The following is a 16,025-nucleotide window of genomic DNA, read 5'->3' as shown; positions in this document are numbered from 1 at the left end:
CCCAGGGCCCTTCATTATTTATTCTATTTTGAGAGTCTGCACTCATCATTCTGACCTCAGGGGACACTATAGGATGCCGGGGATCGAACCCAGGTTGGCCATGTGCAAGGCAAGTGCCCTGCCCACTGTATTACTATCACTACTGTCCCCTGAGGCCCATCTTTAAATTGATTCCAAATGGAAGGAGAGGGGTTTCCCATTCTCCTAAGGCTCAGAGGCACCCTGGTGATCGGGGGAGGGAACTGTAACCTTCCTCTAAGTCTCCACAGATGAGGCCAGGTGGATCTTTCTCACTTGCCTGGGGCTACAGAGTTGAAGATTTGACTAGGGATGACCCAAATACAGTGCCAGGCACAGGGCTGGGCACAGAGCAAATGCCAGGTGTTAGTCACCCCATGACCGCCTTGAAATGACTCTGGCTTTCCCTCAAAGTGGTTGCCAAGGCCCCAAACAAGGGTATTTCCTTTGAGTGGCTAGCCATGACCTCATACCTAGCACCTCGTTCCTTTCCTCTCTGATGTAAGGATCTAGGCCCTCTGGGGTGCTGATGGTGTCTGACCCACTCATATGTCATATGTATGTCATGGGTGGACCTAGGGTGGAGGAAAAAGATTCCATGTTCCCACCTGGCTGCCACTTAAAAGCTCTGAGAGACCCTAAACTGACCCTGGATATGGGGGTGCTATGCTCCAGCCATCACTAGGTGTCCAACCACCCCACAGTGCCCCTTCTGATCTATTTCCTAGTAGTGCCTGTTGTGTGTTTCTGGCTCATGTTTGGGGAAAGGGAGCAGGTCTTAGGGACCAGAATGACTCCAATTCTTCTGCTTCTCCCAGAAACTGTAGAGGGCAAACCTGTGTTTCTCCAGAGCCTTAATTCTGGGCAATCTAAGTTTCCTGAGTAGAGGGAAGTGTGGGGTTTAGATAGGAAACTATTGGCCTTCCTGGTGGGCATCTCTCTGGAGGCTATTCACTGGCCAGACAGGTGACTGTGAAGCTTGCACCCACCATGCATGGTGTGCGTGTGTGTGTGTGTGTGTGTGTGTGTGTGTGACCACATGCCCATGCTTCTTCTGTTAGGAAAAGCAGCTTTGCAAGAGACAATCAGGCCTCTCCTTCCCAGACTTCCATTGAATCTTTTGGCCGAGTTCACTCTGGTATTTCTCTCCTGGTGGACAATTCAGTTCCTCTCTTTGATTTAGCCCCAGAGCCTCGAAAGACAGCGATCAACTTCTCCCAGGCAGGCCTCTCCTCCAAACAGCCAAGAGCTGGTCCCTTTTCCCCCTCCGATGTCCAAATCATAGCCCAGTATGGCTGCCTCCCAGCTCCTGGCGCGGGAAGAATACAGCTCCCAGGACTGCTGGCAGCCGTCTGCCGGCTCCCAAATGCAAACCATCTGCTAGAGTGAGGGGAGCATGGACAGTGCCCGGTGTGGGGTTCCGCATGCCCGGGAGGGAGGGGACTCCTAGGAAGGCAGACGCAGTGTCGGCTGGGAAGCTAGCCCAGCCCTGAACTCACGCGCCTTCTATTCTCTCGCTTCTCGTGAATTTAGGGACTTCCAGGATTCATTGGCCTAGTTGGAGAGCCAGGTATTGTGGGAGAAAAGGTAAGTTCCCCCCAACCCCGAGGGAGGGGATAAAAGCCAGCAAGGGTGGTGTTTGGAAATGTTAATAGGATGAGAGAAGGGGAGTGGCCAAAATTTCTGGGAGTAGAGTACTCGCCTTGCATGTGGAGACCCTGAGACCCATCCCAGGCATGCTTGTACCCCCACATTGGCCAATACCCACAGAGCTGCCAGGTGTGGCCTCCATAGCATGATGATAAGGATGACCAGAGTGATAGTATCACAGGCAAAGAGCTTGCTTTGCTCATGGCCAACCTATGTTTGGTTCCTGGTTTCTCATATGGTCCTCATGCCCCACCAGGAGTGATTCCCTGAATGCAGGACAAGGAGTAAGTCCTGAGCATTGCCAGCTGTGTCCCAAAACACAAAATAAATATAACAAACCAATGATAAAGGCGAATGAATATCGGTTTCAAACATAATTTTTTAACTTGATTGATTGATTGATTGGTTTATGGGCCACACCCAGTGGCCTTCAGAGGGTACTCCTGGTTCCGTACTCAGAAATTGCCCCTGGCAGGCTGGTGGACCATATGGGATACTGGGAATCGAACTGAGTCCCTTTGGTGTTGGCTGCATGCAAGACAAATGCCCTACTGCTGTGCTGTTGCTCTGGCCCCAACAGACCTAATTTTTATGGTTTCTACTTGATGCTCGGATAGCCATTGTTCCCTTGTCCAGACTTTTTTCGGCTCCATTCCCATCCTTTTCCAGAGTCTTCTTAGGTGTTTGTGTGACTATCTTGGGTGCAGGTGATCTAGGCACCTCAGAATGGGCAGAGTAGGAGGCAGAAAGAGCTGCATGGAAGGAAGATGCCATGTTTTGTGTGCCCACCCACAGATCTGTTTTATAGACAAGATCACCAAGGGCAGAACTGGGGTGTGAAATAGGTTCAATTCTGGAGGTCCCCTCTTGCCTGCTAAGCCACACCACTCAGGCAGTCCAGGGCCAGCCCCTTCCTTCACAGACCCCAGTAGGCACCTCTCTCCTTTGGCTGGGTCCATCCATGTTCCTTTTCTGCAGTTAGCTTTCCAGGAGAGTCATAATCATCTCTACCAGGTAGTTGGGGAAACTGAGGTCCAGAGAAACTATCTGTCCTACATTGTACCCATCACCTTTTCTAGGCTCTTCTTGGACTCTACCCTCATCACTTCCCACATCCCAGACAACCCTCTACCCTCTACCCTCTCCATACCTAAGCCCACCTCACTTCTTCCTCCCTCCTCCTCTTCTTTCTCTTACTCTGCTTCTTGTACTTGCTATTTTGTTTTGTTTTGGGGCCACACCTGGCAGTGCTCTGGGGTTACTCCTGGCTCTGTGCCTAGGAATCCCTCCTGGCAAGCTCAGGGAGACTGTATGGGATGCTGGGGATCAAACCTGGATCCATCCTGTGTTGGTAGAATGCAAAGCAAACACCCTACCACTGTGCTATCACTCCGGCCCCCTGTAATTGCTATTTTGAAATCATAATAGACTCATGAGAGAGTGCAAAAAATAGAATATAGAAGGGTTGCAGAGGTCTCTCTTCACACACACACACACACACACACACACCATCCGACTGCCACTGATAATTCTTTACTGTAGTATCCACACTAACTCTGGGCTTTGCCAAATGGTCCTTTGCCAAATAGTCCTGAACAGAGCTGGAGAGATAGTACAGCAGGTAGGGTGCTTGCCTTGATTTTAGCCTTCCTGAATTTGTTCCCTGGTACTCCATATGGTCTCCCGAGCTCTACCTACTTGGTATTCAGGTATACAGAGTTTCAGAGTCAGTATTAAGCCCTGAGCACCTCTGAATGTGATATCAACCTCAAACCAAAGAAAATAAATGGCCCTGGTCATCCTTTCCCAGCCATCTGGTGTCACACACATTTTTGCTCCCACTTCTCCTCTCTCCTCACCTCCTCACCTCTCCCAGCTTCTTCTGGCTGAGTCCCATGCTCAGGTGACCCATGCCCTGCTGAGACATACCCTCAAGATCCTCTCCCAGTTGACATGGTGCCCAATGAGCATGTGTGAGAACAGACACGGTTGGAGCCCAGAGCTTCTTTCTCCCGCCATTTTTCCTCCTGTATCCTACATGAATGAATTAGCATCTGGGCCATCCGGCATCTCCTCTAAGATTGAGGGGATTAGGGTGAATGTCTTTTCTGTCTCAGCAAGCCCAGGCTGTGAATGTCTAATGTCTAATGGGGACCACATGCCTCAGACCAGCATCAAAGGCAACAGTATCATAAGTGTGTCCTTCATGGGAACATCCTTGCCTTTGGGTTGTCCCTGGGTATCTGCAGAGCTGCCAGGTCCTACAGGGTGTATATGTGTGGGGTGAGGGTGAAGGGGTAGGTTTCTGCCAATGGAACCCAGCCCTAGCCCTTTCCTGTCCCTACCTGGGTGATGTAGCCATAAGCTACAAGAGACTTTATACATCGTGATCACATCCCTGCCCCTCCTTGGCTGCCGAGGGTCCCTCTGTTGCTGCCACCACAAGAAGCCACCCCATCTCCAGGTCCTCTCTGATTTGTTGTCTCTCTGCAGGGTGATCGGGGCATAATGGGACCCCCAGGCCCACCTGGACCCAAGGGATCAATGGTAAAGATACCTTCTTCCTTTTGCTCATCTTTGTCCATCTCTGAGCACCCCAGTATGGCCCATCCCTCCTGCTCTCCAGGGGGACCTGCCTGCAGGCTGCCCTCCTGGCCTGGAGTTGTGGGGGGGCACACTCAGTTGGCCCAGGCAGGGCTCACGAGGCAGAAACTCTTCCACAGCTGATACTATCTCGCTTTTCTTCTTCAGGGTCATCCTGGAACGCCAGGGGGTGTTGGGAATCCTGGAGAGCCTGGCCTTTCGGTAAGCAATGTCCAAGGCTTCCTATACCCACACAATGGAGCATTGAGGCCACAGAGTCAGACCCTGCCACAGACTAGAACCCCCTACTCTGGCATCTGGGCAGTGTCACCTTGACAGATATAGGGCTTCCTGTGCCCGCCTCTGCTCTCATAAGAAACAGGGATAGCGACCACAGTGGGCACTGGCCACAGCATGAGCTGACCGCTGGCCTTGTGCTCACTTTACAGTGCACACTTCACAGTGGTCACAGTGGGGTGAAGGGAACTGGGGTGAGATGATATAGTTTGGGGTGAAATGGAGAAATGAGGAGGAGGTGGTAGGGTGATGATGGGGGTGCTAGGGTGGGTCGTGGTGCAAAATGGCCGTGATGGGGTGGGTGGGTGGTAGTTATGGGGTGGCAGGGATTATGGTGGTGATGATGGTGGAAGAGAGTGCTGATGGTCATGGTGATGGAGATATGGTACTTATGGTGTGGCTGCTAAGAATCATCCGGGCCATTGTACTATCGTGATTGGAGGAAAGAAGGGGAGCAGGAATGTATCCCCAAGACCCAGATGGACCTGAGTCTCTCCTTGGTGTTTCAAGGAGACTGGCACATCCATCCTGGGGCTGGGCAGAACTGAGGGACTCCTGATGCCACCGGAGCATCCTGGCCAGCAGCTGGTGATGGGCCTGGAAGTGGGGGACAGTCTTAAGGCATAGGCAGCCTCCCTGTTCTCTGCTCTGCCCCTTCCTGTTCCTTTGTCCACTCTGTTGTCCTTGGATTCAGCATCTCTGAAGTCAGGTGTTGGGCTTTGGAGACAAAGTCTGCCCTGTGCAGCCCCCTCCGAGACACCCCACTTTTCTTGCCATTCTTTTAACCATCGAGATAATGTGGCCCCTCAGCAGAGCAAGTCCCTGCTTTCACTTATTTGCATCTTTGATCTGATTCCCCACAACTCTCTCTCTCCCTGTATCTCTCTCTCCCTCTCTCTCTCCCTTACACACACATTGTCCCATGATCCCCTACTCCATCCAGCCCCTAGATCAGAGCTTTGCACCCCTCTGACTTGAGCCAGAAATGGGGCTCCCTCCTCTCCTCGTTGACAGGAAGAACTGTTGTAATGGGAGGGCCTTGGCAAAGAGCCTCGGTCAGGAATGTTACACAGAAGCATCTGGTTGTTGCTCTAGAGATGAAAGAAAGATTCATCCAGGAACCGTCTCCCCTCCTCACCCCCTGAATCCCCAGGAATGGTGGAGCCTCCTCATCATGGGACCCCAATATTGGCTCACACGTGACTCTGCTTCTCTCACTGCATTTCTCCTTCAGTATGTCAGTCTCTACAGCCTAGGCCCCTCAGCCCCTGCTGTCCATGTCTCTGCTACTGTCCTAGAGGAACTTTTTCAAGCTCTGTCTCCTTCCTGTAGGGTCCTCCAGGATCTCGAGGCCTGCCAGGCATGAGAGGCCCTAAAGGACGACGGGTGAGTGAGACCCCCCACAAACCCTGGTCCAGCCCAGCCCTAAGGCCTGTTGCTTTCTCAGCACGGTGGGGGGAAATGACATAGGAATAAGGTTCCAGGATTCCCTCTGGGCCTGACGCAAGCATGGAAACACCACCCCTGACCAATACCTATCTTTTCTTTTATTATTTTATTTTAGTTTTGAGGCCATACCTGGTTGTGCTCAGGGGTTACTCCTGGCAGGGCTTATATGAAATGTTGGGGATCAAACCCGAGTTGGCAGCATGCAAAGCAAATGTCCCACCTGCTGTGCTATCTCCCTGGCTCAAGTCACCATCTTTGCCAATCTTCTGAGTACTAAACTCCTTCTTCTGGTGGGCACAGAACAGTTCTCTATTCATTCATTCCACTGCCATTTTTGTAACATTGACTTGCCAGGCATTGTTGCAGGCTCTGTAGGTACCTGCAAGAATAAGATCCAACCTGACCTCTGCCAGCTCACTCAGCTCCATCATCTACAGCCAATAACCTTCTTGGGTCTCTGTATCTGAGCGCAGCTGCAGGGTCATCCTGGAGGAGGCACGTCACCTGGGCAGGGTCCCAGGACAGCTTTAGGAGAGTACATGACATTGTAGCTATTGCCCGGTGACAGGCACGGGGCAGCTAAGGGCACAAGAAGTTGATAGGAGTGACCCATGTCAGTATCTGTGAGAGGCAGAAGGAAGAGACAATGAAATTACAGAACAGAGCAAAGTCCAGTAGGCCCCCACCATTACATCTGGACCTATGGGTTACACCTAAACAGTCACAAAGACCCTTTAAACAAGGACTTTCCCAGGCTTGTCAGCCCAAGGATTAAGAGTGTGCCAGGCACCGTCTGCTACCTGCATAAATGCTTCCCATCTTCCCCTGTACCCCGGCAGTTCAGTGTGATTATTCTTTCTGAAACAGGCACAGAGAGATTAAGCCACTTGCCTCCAGTTGCACACACTGAGGATCAAACTTGGCTGTGTGCAAGGCAAGTGCCCTCCCCGCTGTGCTATAGCCCCAGACACTCTCTCTCTCTCTGGCCTCCTGAAGGCGCCCCTCTCTTCCACTACATGAGAGCATTGCAGAGCGCACTCCTGCTGCCAACCCGCATGCAGGTGCCAGGCCAGAAAAGTCGCGGGGTGTGGGCATTGTGGCAGCTGGTCCAGAGAGCCACGCTCCAGGCAGGAGTCCATGATACTCTCCTTGTGTGAGTTTCAAGTGCTTCAAGATTTCTCCAGAGCTTGAGGAAATTGTAAGAGGGAAGAATAGGAGGCAATTCTCCAGCCCTGGCGCCTCTGACTGAGGCCTGTGTCTGCCCTACATACAATTTCCTCCTGCCCCAGAAAGCCCGATTACATCTCTACCCCAGCTTCATGGGCTCAGGCATCCATCCACAGCTGTCTCTACCACCCTTCCCAGCCTCGCCTGAAGAATGTGTCTCTCCTGCTTGAAGCAATGCAGGCCCCATCACATCAAAGGCCTGAGGCGAGGGGGCTTTGGCTGCCAGGCCCTCCCCGCTGCCAAATGTCAAATGTGCTGGATTACCATCCCCCAGCCTTCCACCTCCAACCCCAGCTCAAAGGCTTCCCTTGGGCACTCACAGATGGGCCTCAAACTGGAGTGATAAATAGCACAGAGGTAGGTAGGGTGTTTGTCTTGCACATAGTTAACCTGGGTTCAATCCCAGATGGTCCCCTGAGCACCACTTGGAATAATATCTGAGTGCAGAGACCAGAATAACAGAACCATAGGGGCCAGAGAGATAGCATAGTGGTAGGGTGTTTACCTTTTATGTAGCTGACCCAGGACAGACCAGGTTTGATTCCCGGCATCCCATATGGTCACCCAAACCTGCTACAAGCTATTTCTGAGCACAGAGCCAGGAGTAATCCCTGAGGCCCACTAGGTGTGGTGCCAAAACAAACAAAAATAATAATAATAAATAAAAACAAAAGTGCAGATGGGGGCAGAAGGTGGAGCCCCAGAGATGTGCCTCTGTGCTATGAAGACAATCCAGGTGTGTCCTGATGTAGTTCTAGGCTTGAGACTGACCTGGTGATTTATGGTGCCTATTTCCCTAAATGGGCCTGGAGTTCTGTAAGGATCTTGCCTGCTTCTGCACCTGGAGGAATGTAGGCCTTGCTGCCTGGAAAGAATAAATACTGGAGGGGCTCAAGGCCAGGGATGGCTGGGTAGAACAATTTGACAAGGTCTGGCTTTTAGTTAAAGTAGGACCTGGTCTTTCCTGAGCTGTGCAAGCTCAGGGCCACCTTCTTAACCTCTCTGAGACTCTGAGCCCCTTCTGAGGCATTGGTGCCAGAGCGATTGGGGCCAGAGCAATATAGTACAGCAGGTAGGACACTTGCCTTGCACAAAAACAATCTGGATTTAACTCCCCATATCTCATATTGTCCCCTGAGCCCTACCAGGAGTGATTTCTGAGTGCAGAATCAGGAGTAAACCCTGAGCACAACCAAGATGCCCCCCTCCCCCCCCAAAAAAACGATAAAAAGGCACAACTTGAACCCAAGGCTGCTGGGTCCCCTTAACACCACCACAACCTGCATTGTTGGTAACTGTGGTTATGAATTCCTCATCACGGTGGGTGTGCAAGACATGCTGCCAAGTCCCTGGAAGAGTGTGGGGCAAGTCTGAAAACTCAGTTGACTTGGAGACTCTGCTCTCCTGCCGTCCATGTCCACGGTTGATCAGATCCTGGCCTAGATTGGGTTCTGCTCAAGGTCTCCACTCTCAGGCGAGGCTTCCATGCTGCAGCCTTGGCCTCCATCCTCAGGTCAAGGGCCTCCTCTTCCTCACCGCAGATTCTCAGGTTTCTGCTGGGGGGGGGGGGGAATTAGTCAGCAAGAGAACTGTGCTCTGTGAAGACCCCTGTATTTTACCCTTGATGAGTAACCATGGGGCAGTTTGTGTCAGCTTCCCTAGACCATGTTCCTTCACCCCCTTGTATACAAAAGCTGGGATGGGGCATGTTTGCTGTTGCAGGGCAGGACCCTCCCATCAAGCATGACACCCACTGGGCTGGTGACAGCCCCCTGTACAGCTGCCAACATCATCCTGGGGAGCAGCTCCAAGAAACACAGTGGAGCTCTGGGGGATCCCCTCTCCCTGCAGAAGGAGCTGGAGGGAGGGTCCCCCATGCCCACCCCTGTCCTTCCTGCTTGCCCCATAATGGACCCCTCCCCATGCTCCTCTGGAGCTTCTAGTACTTTCTGGGGGTAAGCAGGGTCTCCCCAATAGGGAGGATCTTAGCTCCCCAGCATCCTGACCCAGAACATGACCCTTTCCGGCAGACCTCGCTGGGTCCCCATTTGCACAGCCTGATGACAGAAGGCTTGCTCCCACCTGGATCAACAACAGCAGGCAATGATAGGACATGTTGGCCCGGATTGGCTTGGGTTCCAACTCCAGCTCCTTTATTGCTTGCCAGCAGAGTGATGCCAGGCTGTGTCCCCTCTGGAAAAGGAAGAAAGTAACTCTGTGCTGTTATCTTACCCCAGTTCCTTCCTCCTGGGACATCTCTGTTTCTCAGAAGCAGGAGTGAGTTTGCCCCACACTCCAGCCTTCTCTCTCTCAGTGGAGCCTTTCCAGAAGAAAGCTCTGGAGAGCCAGAGCCCAAGACAGGAGGACAGTGGTGGCAGCCAGAGAGGGGAACAGTCACTGGCTCAGCCCCTGACCTGGAACATTGCTGCCACAAGGCCCCTGCTGTGAACTAGGGGTGGTGAATCCGGTATAGAGTGTCCATCTGAGATCGAGACCCAAAGAGGCCCAAACACTTCCTTAGGTCACACAATAACAAGGCCTTTCCTCCTGCCAGCCTCGCCTTGAACCCGTGCAAACCCTCAGCAGCTTCTCCGAGGTTGCTACAGTTGCTGCATTTCTGGTTCTGGTCCAAATCTGGTCTGTGTCTCTCCTGCTAGGGAACCCACAGCTCAGCTGCAGCCTGAGCACCTAACATTTATGAGTGCTGACTTCCCGTCGGCATTTCCTCTTGCTTCATGGTCTCTTCAGAGATGAGAAGATGGCAGTGCAGTCAGGAGTGGTCCCCAGTCCCTAGATGCAATATGTCTTGAACACCACCCCATCACGCCTCCTCCTGGCTCCCTGTTCTGGGCTTATTTAAACAATGACCCCTTTTGTGTACCTCTTAGGAACTCCAGAGCAAGCTTCCTGGTCCCTTCTTGGAGCTGATTCTTTGCCACAGGCCCCAGGAGCTTGCGTATGAGGCAGGCAGCCTGAAAAGGGCACTCCACACCCCCCACACACACACCCGCCACATCCTACTCTGGTCCCCTGCACCATGGTCCTGTGCCTATATCTTCCCCTGTTTGTCCCAGGAAGGCCCAGCTGTGGAGCTCTCCCTCTCTCTGCACAGGCCATAGTCTCCTCATTTGTGATGTGAGTGGCAAATGAATGCCATTGAATCCTTCCAAACTTCAGAAAACAGTTTGTGCAGCATAAACCCTCTTGTAGGGGCCAGGGGGGCAACTAGGCCAGAGTCAGCCCCTGAGTGACTCCCAGAGGATGGGGTAACACTAGACACCAGACCAGAGTGGGCTCTGACTCCTCCTTCCCAGCCAAGCGAGATCACTTCTGCCTCCTCTACTAGTCCTTCTCTCCAATTCTAGGGCCCCCGAGGACCCGACGGACCAGCTGGAGATCAGGGGTCCAAAGGCTTAAAGGTACTGAGCACCATGGCTGCCAGGAGCTGATCATTCCACCCACCCCACACTGGGCCCCTCAGTGCAGAACTTCTGGGTTCCCAGAGGCCTCTTTCTGGCTCCAGCCAACGCCAAATGTGAGGCCCAGGAGAATGAATCAGAGACAGAAAAGACATGGGATTAGGCCGGGGAAACAGTACAAGAGTTGAAACCTGTCCCTTGCTTCAAGCTTGCTTCAGCATCAAGCTTCTCTGGGTATATTCCTGGAGTTCCCTCCCCAGCACTGCAGGGCCCAAATACTGTCACGTTTTCAGCCCCTCACATTAACCTGGGAACCTGAGGCTGAGGATGGCTGAGAACACAGGAGTCTCTCTCTGAGCACTGCTGGAAAGGAAGTAAGAGAGAGCGAGTGAGAATGGGAACATTTCCCCCGGAACCCCCAAGCTTTGCCCCAGGCCCAAGAGCTGCCCCCCACCAGAGGATGACATACTTGGTGGTTGATCTGGGGCTCAGCCCCCTGTTCATGCTGCTGCTGAACGCTTCCCCTTGCTGGGCCTCAGTTTCCCCACCTGCACAATAGGGAGATGGATGGCAGCGCTCCCGTGGGATAGGGTGGGGGCGCCCTCCCACTGCACCTGCTTTGCTTCCTGCAGGGAGCCCCAGGATCGCAGGGCAGACGGGGTCAGCCTGGACAACAGGTAAGTCAGATTGAGGCCACTCCCCCCACTCCAGTCCCTGCTCTCAGCTCTGTCTTGTGGGTCTAGAGAACCTCATTGTGCTTTCAGGGTGCGGCTGGCGAGCGAGGGTTCTCGGGGGCACGAGGCTTTCCGGTAAGTAAAGATGTTCCAAGCTGGGACACCTAGGGTAATTTTAGGGGGGGGTCAGAGCTGGGTTCCTCTTGCTGTGCATACCGTCAGGATCAATGACACTCTCCTACCTCCTGCAATGAAGCCCCCCAGCATGTTTCAATACCCCCTGGGTTTCAGTTTCCCTAACTGACAAAGGGCAGCGGCAGGAATAGGAGACCTGGCTGCAGTGTCAAGTGTCAGGTGTGCATGGACCAAGGTCACTTGTGTGTCTCTGCAGGGCATTCCAGGTCCCTCGGGACCCCCAGGCACCAAGGGGCTCCCAGGAGAACTGGTAAGTGCCTTGTTTTCCCTCTTTATTCCTGTGCCCCCCACCAGGTGGAGTTAGAAGGGCCAGCCCTTGGGATGTGCTCCCCCAAGGTGGGACAATGGGGGACTGGGGAGGGTATGAGCTGGGAGAAGAGAGAGCAGGCATCCTTGCCTCAATTAAGGCCAATGGATGAGTCTCTGCCTCAGTCTTCCGGCCAGTAAAATGGGAATCACTGTCCCCCTGAGCCATCTTGCCCTGCAGCAGAGAAGGGACCAGTGATCCCCGGATGTGTATGTTGGGAGGGTAAGAGCAAGCCAATAGCTACTCAGGGCTCTGAAGGGCTTAGGGTGGGGGTGCACAGCAGGCTATGGGGGAGTTTGGAGCAAGGCTTGGGGCTGCAGGTACTTGAGTAGAGGTGTTAGGAGGATGGGCTGCAGGGGTGAGTAGGGCACAGTGGGCCATCCTGCCCCTCCATCAGCCTCTTCACTTTCTCTCCTCTGTCCCTGTGTTTCTGTGTTTCAGGGCCCCCGGGGACCTCCGGGTCCACTCGGCCCCCTGGGAGAGATGGGACCCAAGGTAAGAACCGATGCCCTTGCTTGTCTCCTCTGCTGCTCGGGTCCCTCAGTTCCCCCAGTCCTTCTCCCTGGGCCCATCCTGGCTGTGGAGAGTGGAGTGTCTTATGTGTCTTATGTGTCAGAGGAGGGGAGGAATCCCAGTGAGAGTGTAGGAAATGGGGGGCCAGAAGTTGTAGGGACTGGCAGTGCCTCTTTGAGTCTCCTTCCTGCCTTGATTTCACTGTTAGGATTTCACCCCAATACAAAGGTGGGTCTTATATATATATATATTTTTTAATTGAATCACCATGAAATTACATATTACAAAGTTGTTTGCGATTAAATTTTAATCATACATTATTCCAACATCCATCTTCACTGGGGCACATTTCCTGCCACCACTACCAGTGTGCCCAGTTCTCTTTCTATTTTTCCTTTCATTTATTTATTTATTTATTTATTTTTGTTTTGGGGCTACACCTGGTAGTTCTCAGGGGTTACTCCTGGCTCTGTACTCCGAAATAGCTCCTGGAAGGCTTAGGGGACAATATGGGATTCCAGGAATCAAATCCAGGTCCATCCCAGGTCGACAGTGTGCAAGGCAAATGCCCTACAACTGTGCTATCACTCCAGCCTCCATATTTCCTTGAAGACACTATGGTTTGCAATATTTTTACTGGAGGAGTATTATGCATATCACTTGGCCTCCTTTCAGTTCCCAGTTCTTGTCCAGAGTGATTCTTTCTTTTTTTTTCTTTTTTTTTTTTTTTTGGTTTTTGGGCCACACCCGTTTGACGCTCAGGGGTTACTCCTGGCTATGCGCTCAGAAATCACCCCTGGCTTGGGGGACCATATGGGACACCGGGGGATCGAACCGCGGTCCATCCGCTTGCAAGGCAGACACCTAACCTGTAGCGCCACCTTCCCGGCCCCCAGAGTGATTCTTTCTAACTCCCAAATCCTAGTAGTCACTTCTCTGCCATAACTCCACTCCAGAGTGGAGGTTTGACCCTGTCCCTTATGGTTTTTCTGGGAAGAAGTTGGAGGTGGGGAAGCCCCCCTTAACCAGTGAAGAAAAGAAGGTCATGCTTCGGTGCTTCGGGTCATGCTTCATTACCCTAACCATGTAGATTCCCAAGACCCATATTTAGCTCCTCAACTCTGGATATAGCTTTTGTCACTTCCTCCCTGGCCTTAGATGAATATGAAATTTTCTTGTCCACGCCTGCTCACAATATGCTCAGCCACATGGCAGGTTTGAGGGTGTAGTGTCCAGCAGCCCTGGAGAGTCCCTGAAGCTCAAGACTCCCACTCCTTCACTCAGCATCAAGTGCTAAAAAAACAGTGCTCCTCGCTATCTCTCTTGCTTTGAGACCTGAGCTCATCTCTCCCCCATCCTGGCCTGTATTTGTTCCTCTAACAGAGGGGACCCCAATCCAAGATTTAGAAAGACCCCCCTATCTTTCTCTTGCAGGGGCCTCCAGGTGCGGTGGGAGAACCAGGCCTTCCTGGGGAACCTGGACTGAAGGTGAGGCCGGATGAAAGAAGAGAAACAGGACTTGCTGAAACCAGCTCTCAGCTGACCGTCGAGTCCTGGCACCAGAGAAATGGTCCTTTCTTGCGCTGGGATAATGGGTTCTTATGTGTTCCTTGTCCAGGGAGCGGGGCCAGCCAGAGTCTCCACTCCTCCCCACCCCACTGCCCAGCAGTGTTACCCCTGGCACCAGCACCAGGCTTCAGGGGGGGGGGGGGCGATCCGTGCACATCTCATCTCAGCACCGTGTCCCTCATTACCTGCAGGGGAACAGACCCCATTGATAGCTGGCATGGAGGAGAAAGAAATGCCACCCCTTTCAGGTGCCTGGAAAAGTCACTGATGCCAGGCAAGGCTGTGCCTTAGAGGCCATGAGCCTTTGGGGGAAAGAGGGTATTACAGATCACTGCTGAGGAAGGGGAGCCCTCACTCCACCAAGAAATCATAGAACTTTCTATAGATGACCTAGTGTCTGCCTGAGCCTGCCTAACACTCAACTGGGTTCAGGCTAGAGGTGGTCAATCTTGCCTAAAGTTCAGAGCCCTTTGCTCCCACATGAAGAAAACCAACCCCCAATATAAAACCAACCTGGTGCTGCTTCCCTAGACCCTGCATTGGGGTTTCTGAGTTTCTCAGGGGGAGTAGATCCTTACCTGGGCTGGGGTTTGAGGACTGAGCTACATTTATTCTAGCTCATTTGGGGCCCAACCTGGTGTCAGTTTTTGTCTGGGGGGAGTCAGAAAGGGACCAGCCAATCCTGATTTGGTTGCTTCCAAGCAAAGTTCCCAGACTTATGGCCTGAACCTGTCTCAGGTCCCTGCTTGGGGTTCAGGCTACACCCCACTGCTTTTCTATTCCTGCTGCAGACAGGCCAGCTCTCCTGGCAGGAAAGTTTTGAGGAGTGTCATGTAGCCACAAACCACAAAACCTGGGGAAAGGGTCAACGTGGCTGGTACCCCAACCCCACACTCTTGTTTGCCTCCTCCTAGGGTGACATCGGGCCTCTGGGCACCCCTGGGGAGCAGGGCCTCATCGGGCAGCGAGTAAGTCTGAACAGAAGCATTCTTTGAAAAATTCCCATGGTGTCATGGTGGGCTATGCTCATCTATCCCCAACCCAATTAGAACTGGAAGGTGACACTTTATGCCAGCCAACCTCTCTTGGATGGCCAGTAGATTCAGAGCATCCCTGGGACCAAAAGCCAGGAGACCCACCCACTCACTCATCTGTCCTCTTGAGTGGCCACATTCTCAAGGCTTAAGAAGGCCTGTGGGAGCAGAGCAGTTCAGTACCAGACCAGACCAGTCCTGCTGGGAGGGCCTTTGCCTCGTACACAGCCAACCTGGGTTAGATTCCCAGTATCCCATACCACTGCCAGGAGTAATATACCTGAAGGCAGAACCAGATTAACCCCTGAGCATCACCAGGTGTGGCCCCCAAACAAACAAACAAACGAAAAGAAGCAGCTTATGGTCACTTCCTATGTCCCCAAGGACCTTCTGACCTATCACTTCTCAGGCCCCACAAGGGTGAGGGGGCTCCTCTTTTAAACAAACCACGAAGCCCCTCTTTCTCTCCAAGGTTTTGGGACCTGGGCCCAGCACTTCCTGAATTCCCCAACCCCACCAAATCGCCAAATCACCAAATCACCAGAAGGGATGGAGAACCCACACCTACTAGCCCCCATGAAGGGAAGAGAGAATTCCCATGAGTCTCTGCCTTTGGGAACCCTTCTTCTCCCTCTCCATCCCCATGCCATCTCCTTGTTGCTTTTTGTTTGTCTTCATTGGGGCCACACCTGATGATGCTTGATGCTCTGGAAGCCAGGCTTCCTCTGGGCCCCGTGATCAGGGATCACTCGTGGTGGTGCTCAGGGAAAGACATGTCAGGAATAGAACCCAGAATCCAGATCAGCTGGTACAAGATGAGTATTTTACTCACTGTACTGTCTCTCTAGTCATCCTTGCTTCTTAATTTCACTTTACCATTTATGTCCTGTGCCGGCTTCTGTCCAGTGGGAGCAGATTGAGTTGAAACAGATGGAATCAAGCCAGGGCAGGAGGTTGTCCTTTAACTTGAGCCCCAAATGGCCGTTGGGTCCATGAATTTGGACCCATGAAGGTGTATGAAGGTAGATCCTGGGGCTCCTCCTGGACCCCATAGACAGGGCAGGATGCAGGGGACACAGTAGCATGCAAG

At 52.7% G+C, this 16,025-nt stretch overlaps 1 protein-coding gene across 1 annotated transcript in view; it reads left to right on the top strand.

Moving 5' to 3' along the window:
* COL27A1 (collagen type XXVII alpha 1 chain) overlaps window positions 1-16,025 on the top strand; it is a 142,420-nt gene that overhangs the window by 87,384 nt on the left and 39,011 nt on the right. The window contains exons 25-35 of the mRNA XM_049774232.1: window positions 1,552-1,605; window positions 4,162-4,215; window positions 4,420-4,473; window positions 5,881-5,934; window positions 10,590-10,643; window positions 11,276-11,320; window positions 11,408-11,452; window positions 11,709-11,762; window positions 12,261-12,314; window positions 13,767-13,820; window positions 14,816-14,869. Of these exons, the coding sequence (XP_049630189.1) occupies window positions 1,552-1,605; window positions 4,162-4,215; window positions 4,420-4,473; window positions 5,881-5,934; window positions 10,590-10,643; window positions 11,276-11,320; window positions 11,408-11,452; window positions 11,709-11,762; window positions 12,261-12,314; window positions 13,767-13,820; window positions 14,816-14,869 (576 nt within the window). The remainder of the gene's footprint in view (window positions 1-1,551; window positions 1,606-4,161; window positions 4,216-4,419; window positions 4,474-5,880; window positions 5,935-10,589; window positions 10,644-11,275; window positions 11,321-11,407; window positions 11,453-11,708; window positions 11,763-12,260; window positions 12,315-13,766; window positions 13,821-14,815; window positions 14,870-16,025) is intronic.

The sequence above is a fragment of the Suncus etruscus genome, chromosome 5, assembly GCF_024139225.1.
Source record: "Suncus etruscus isolate mSunEtr1 chromosome 5, mSunEtr1.pri.cur, whole genome shotgun sequence".
Taxonomy (NCBI): Eukaryota; Metazoa; Chordata; class Mammalia; order Eulipotyphla; family Soricidae; genus Suncus; species Suncus etruscus.
Note: the sequence above shows the minus strand (reverse complement) of the source record. Positions and strands in the feature narration are given on the sequence as shown.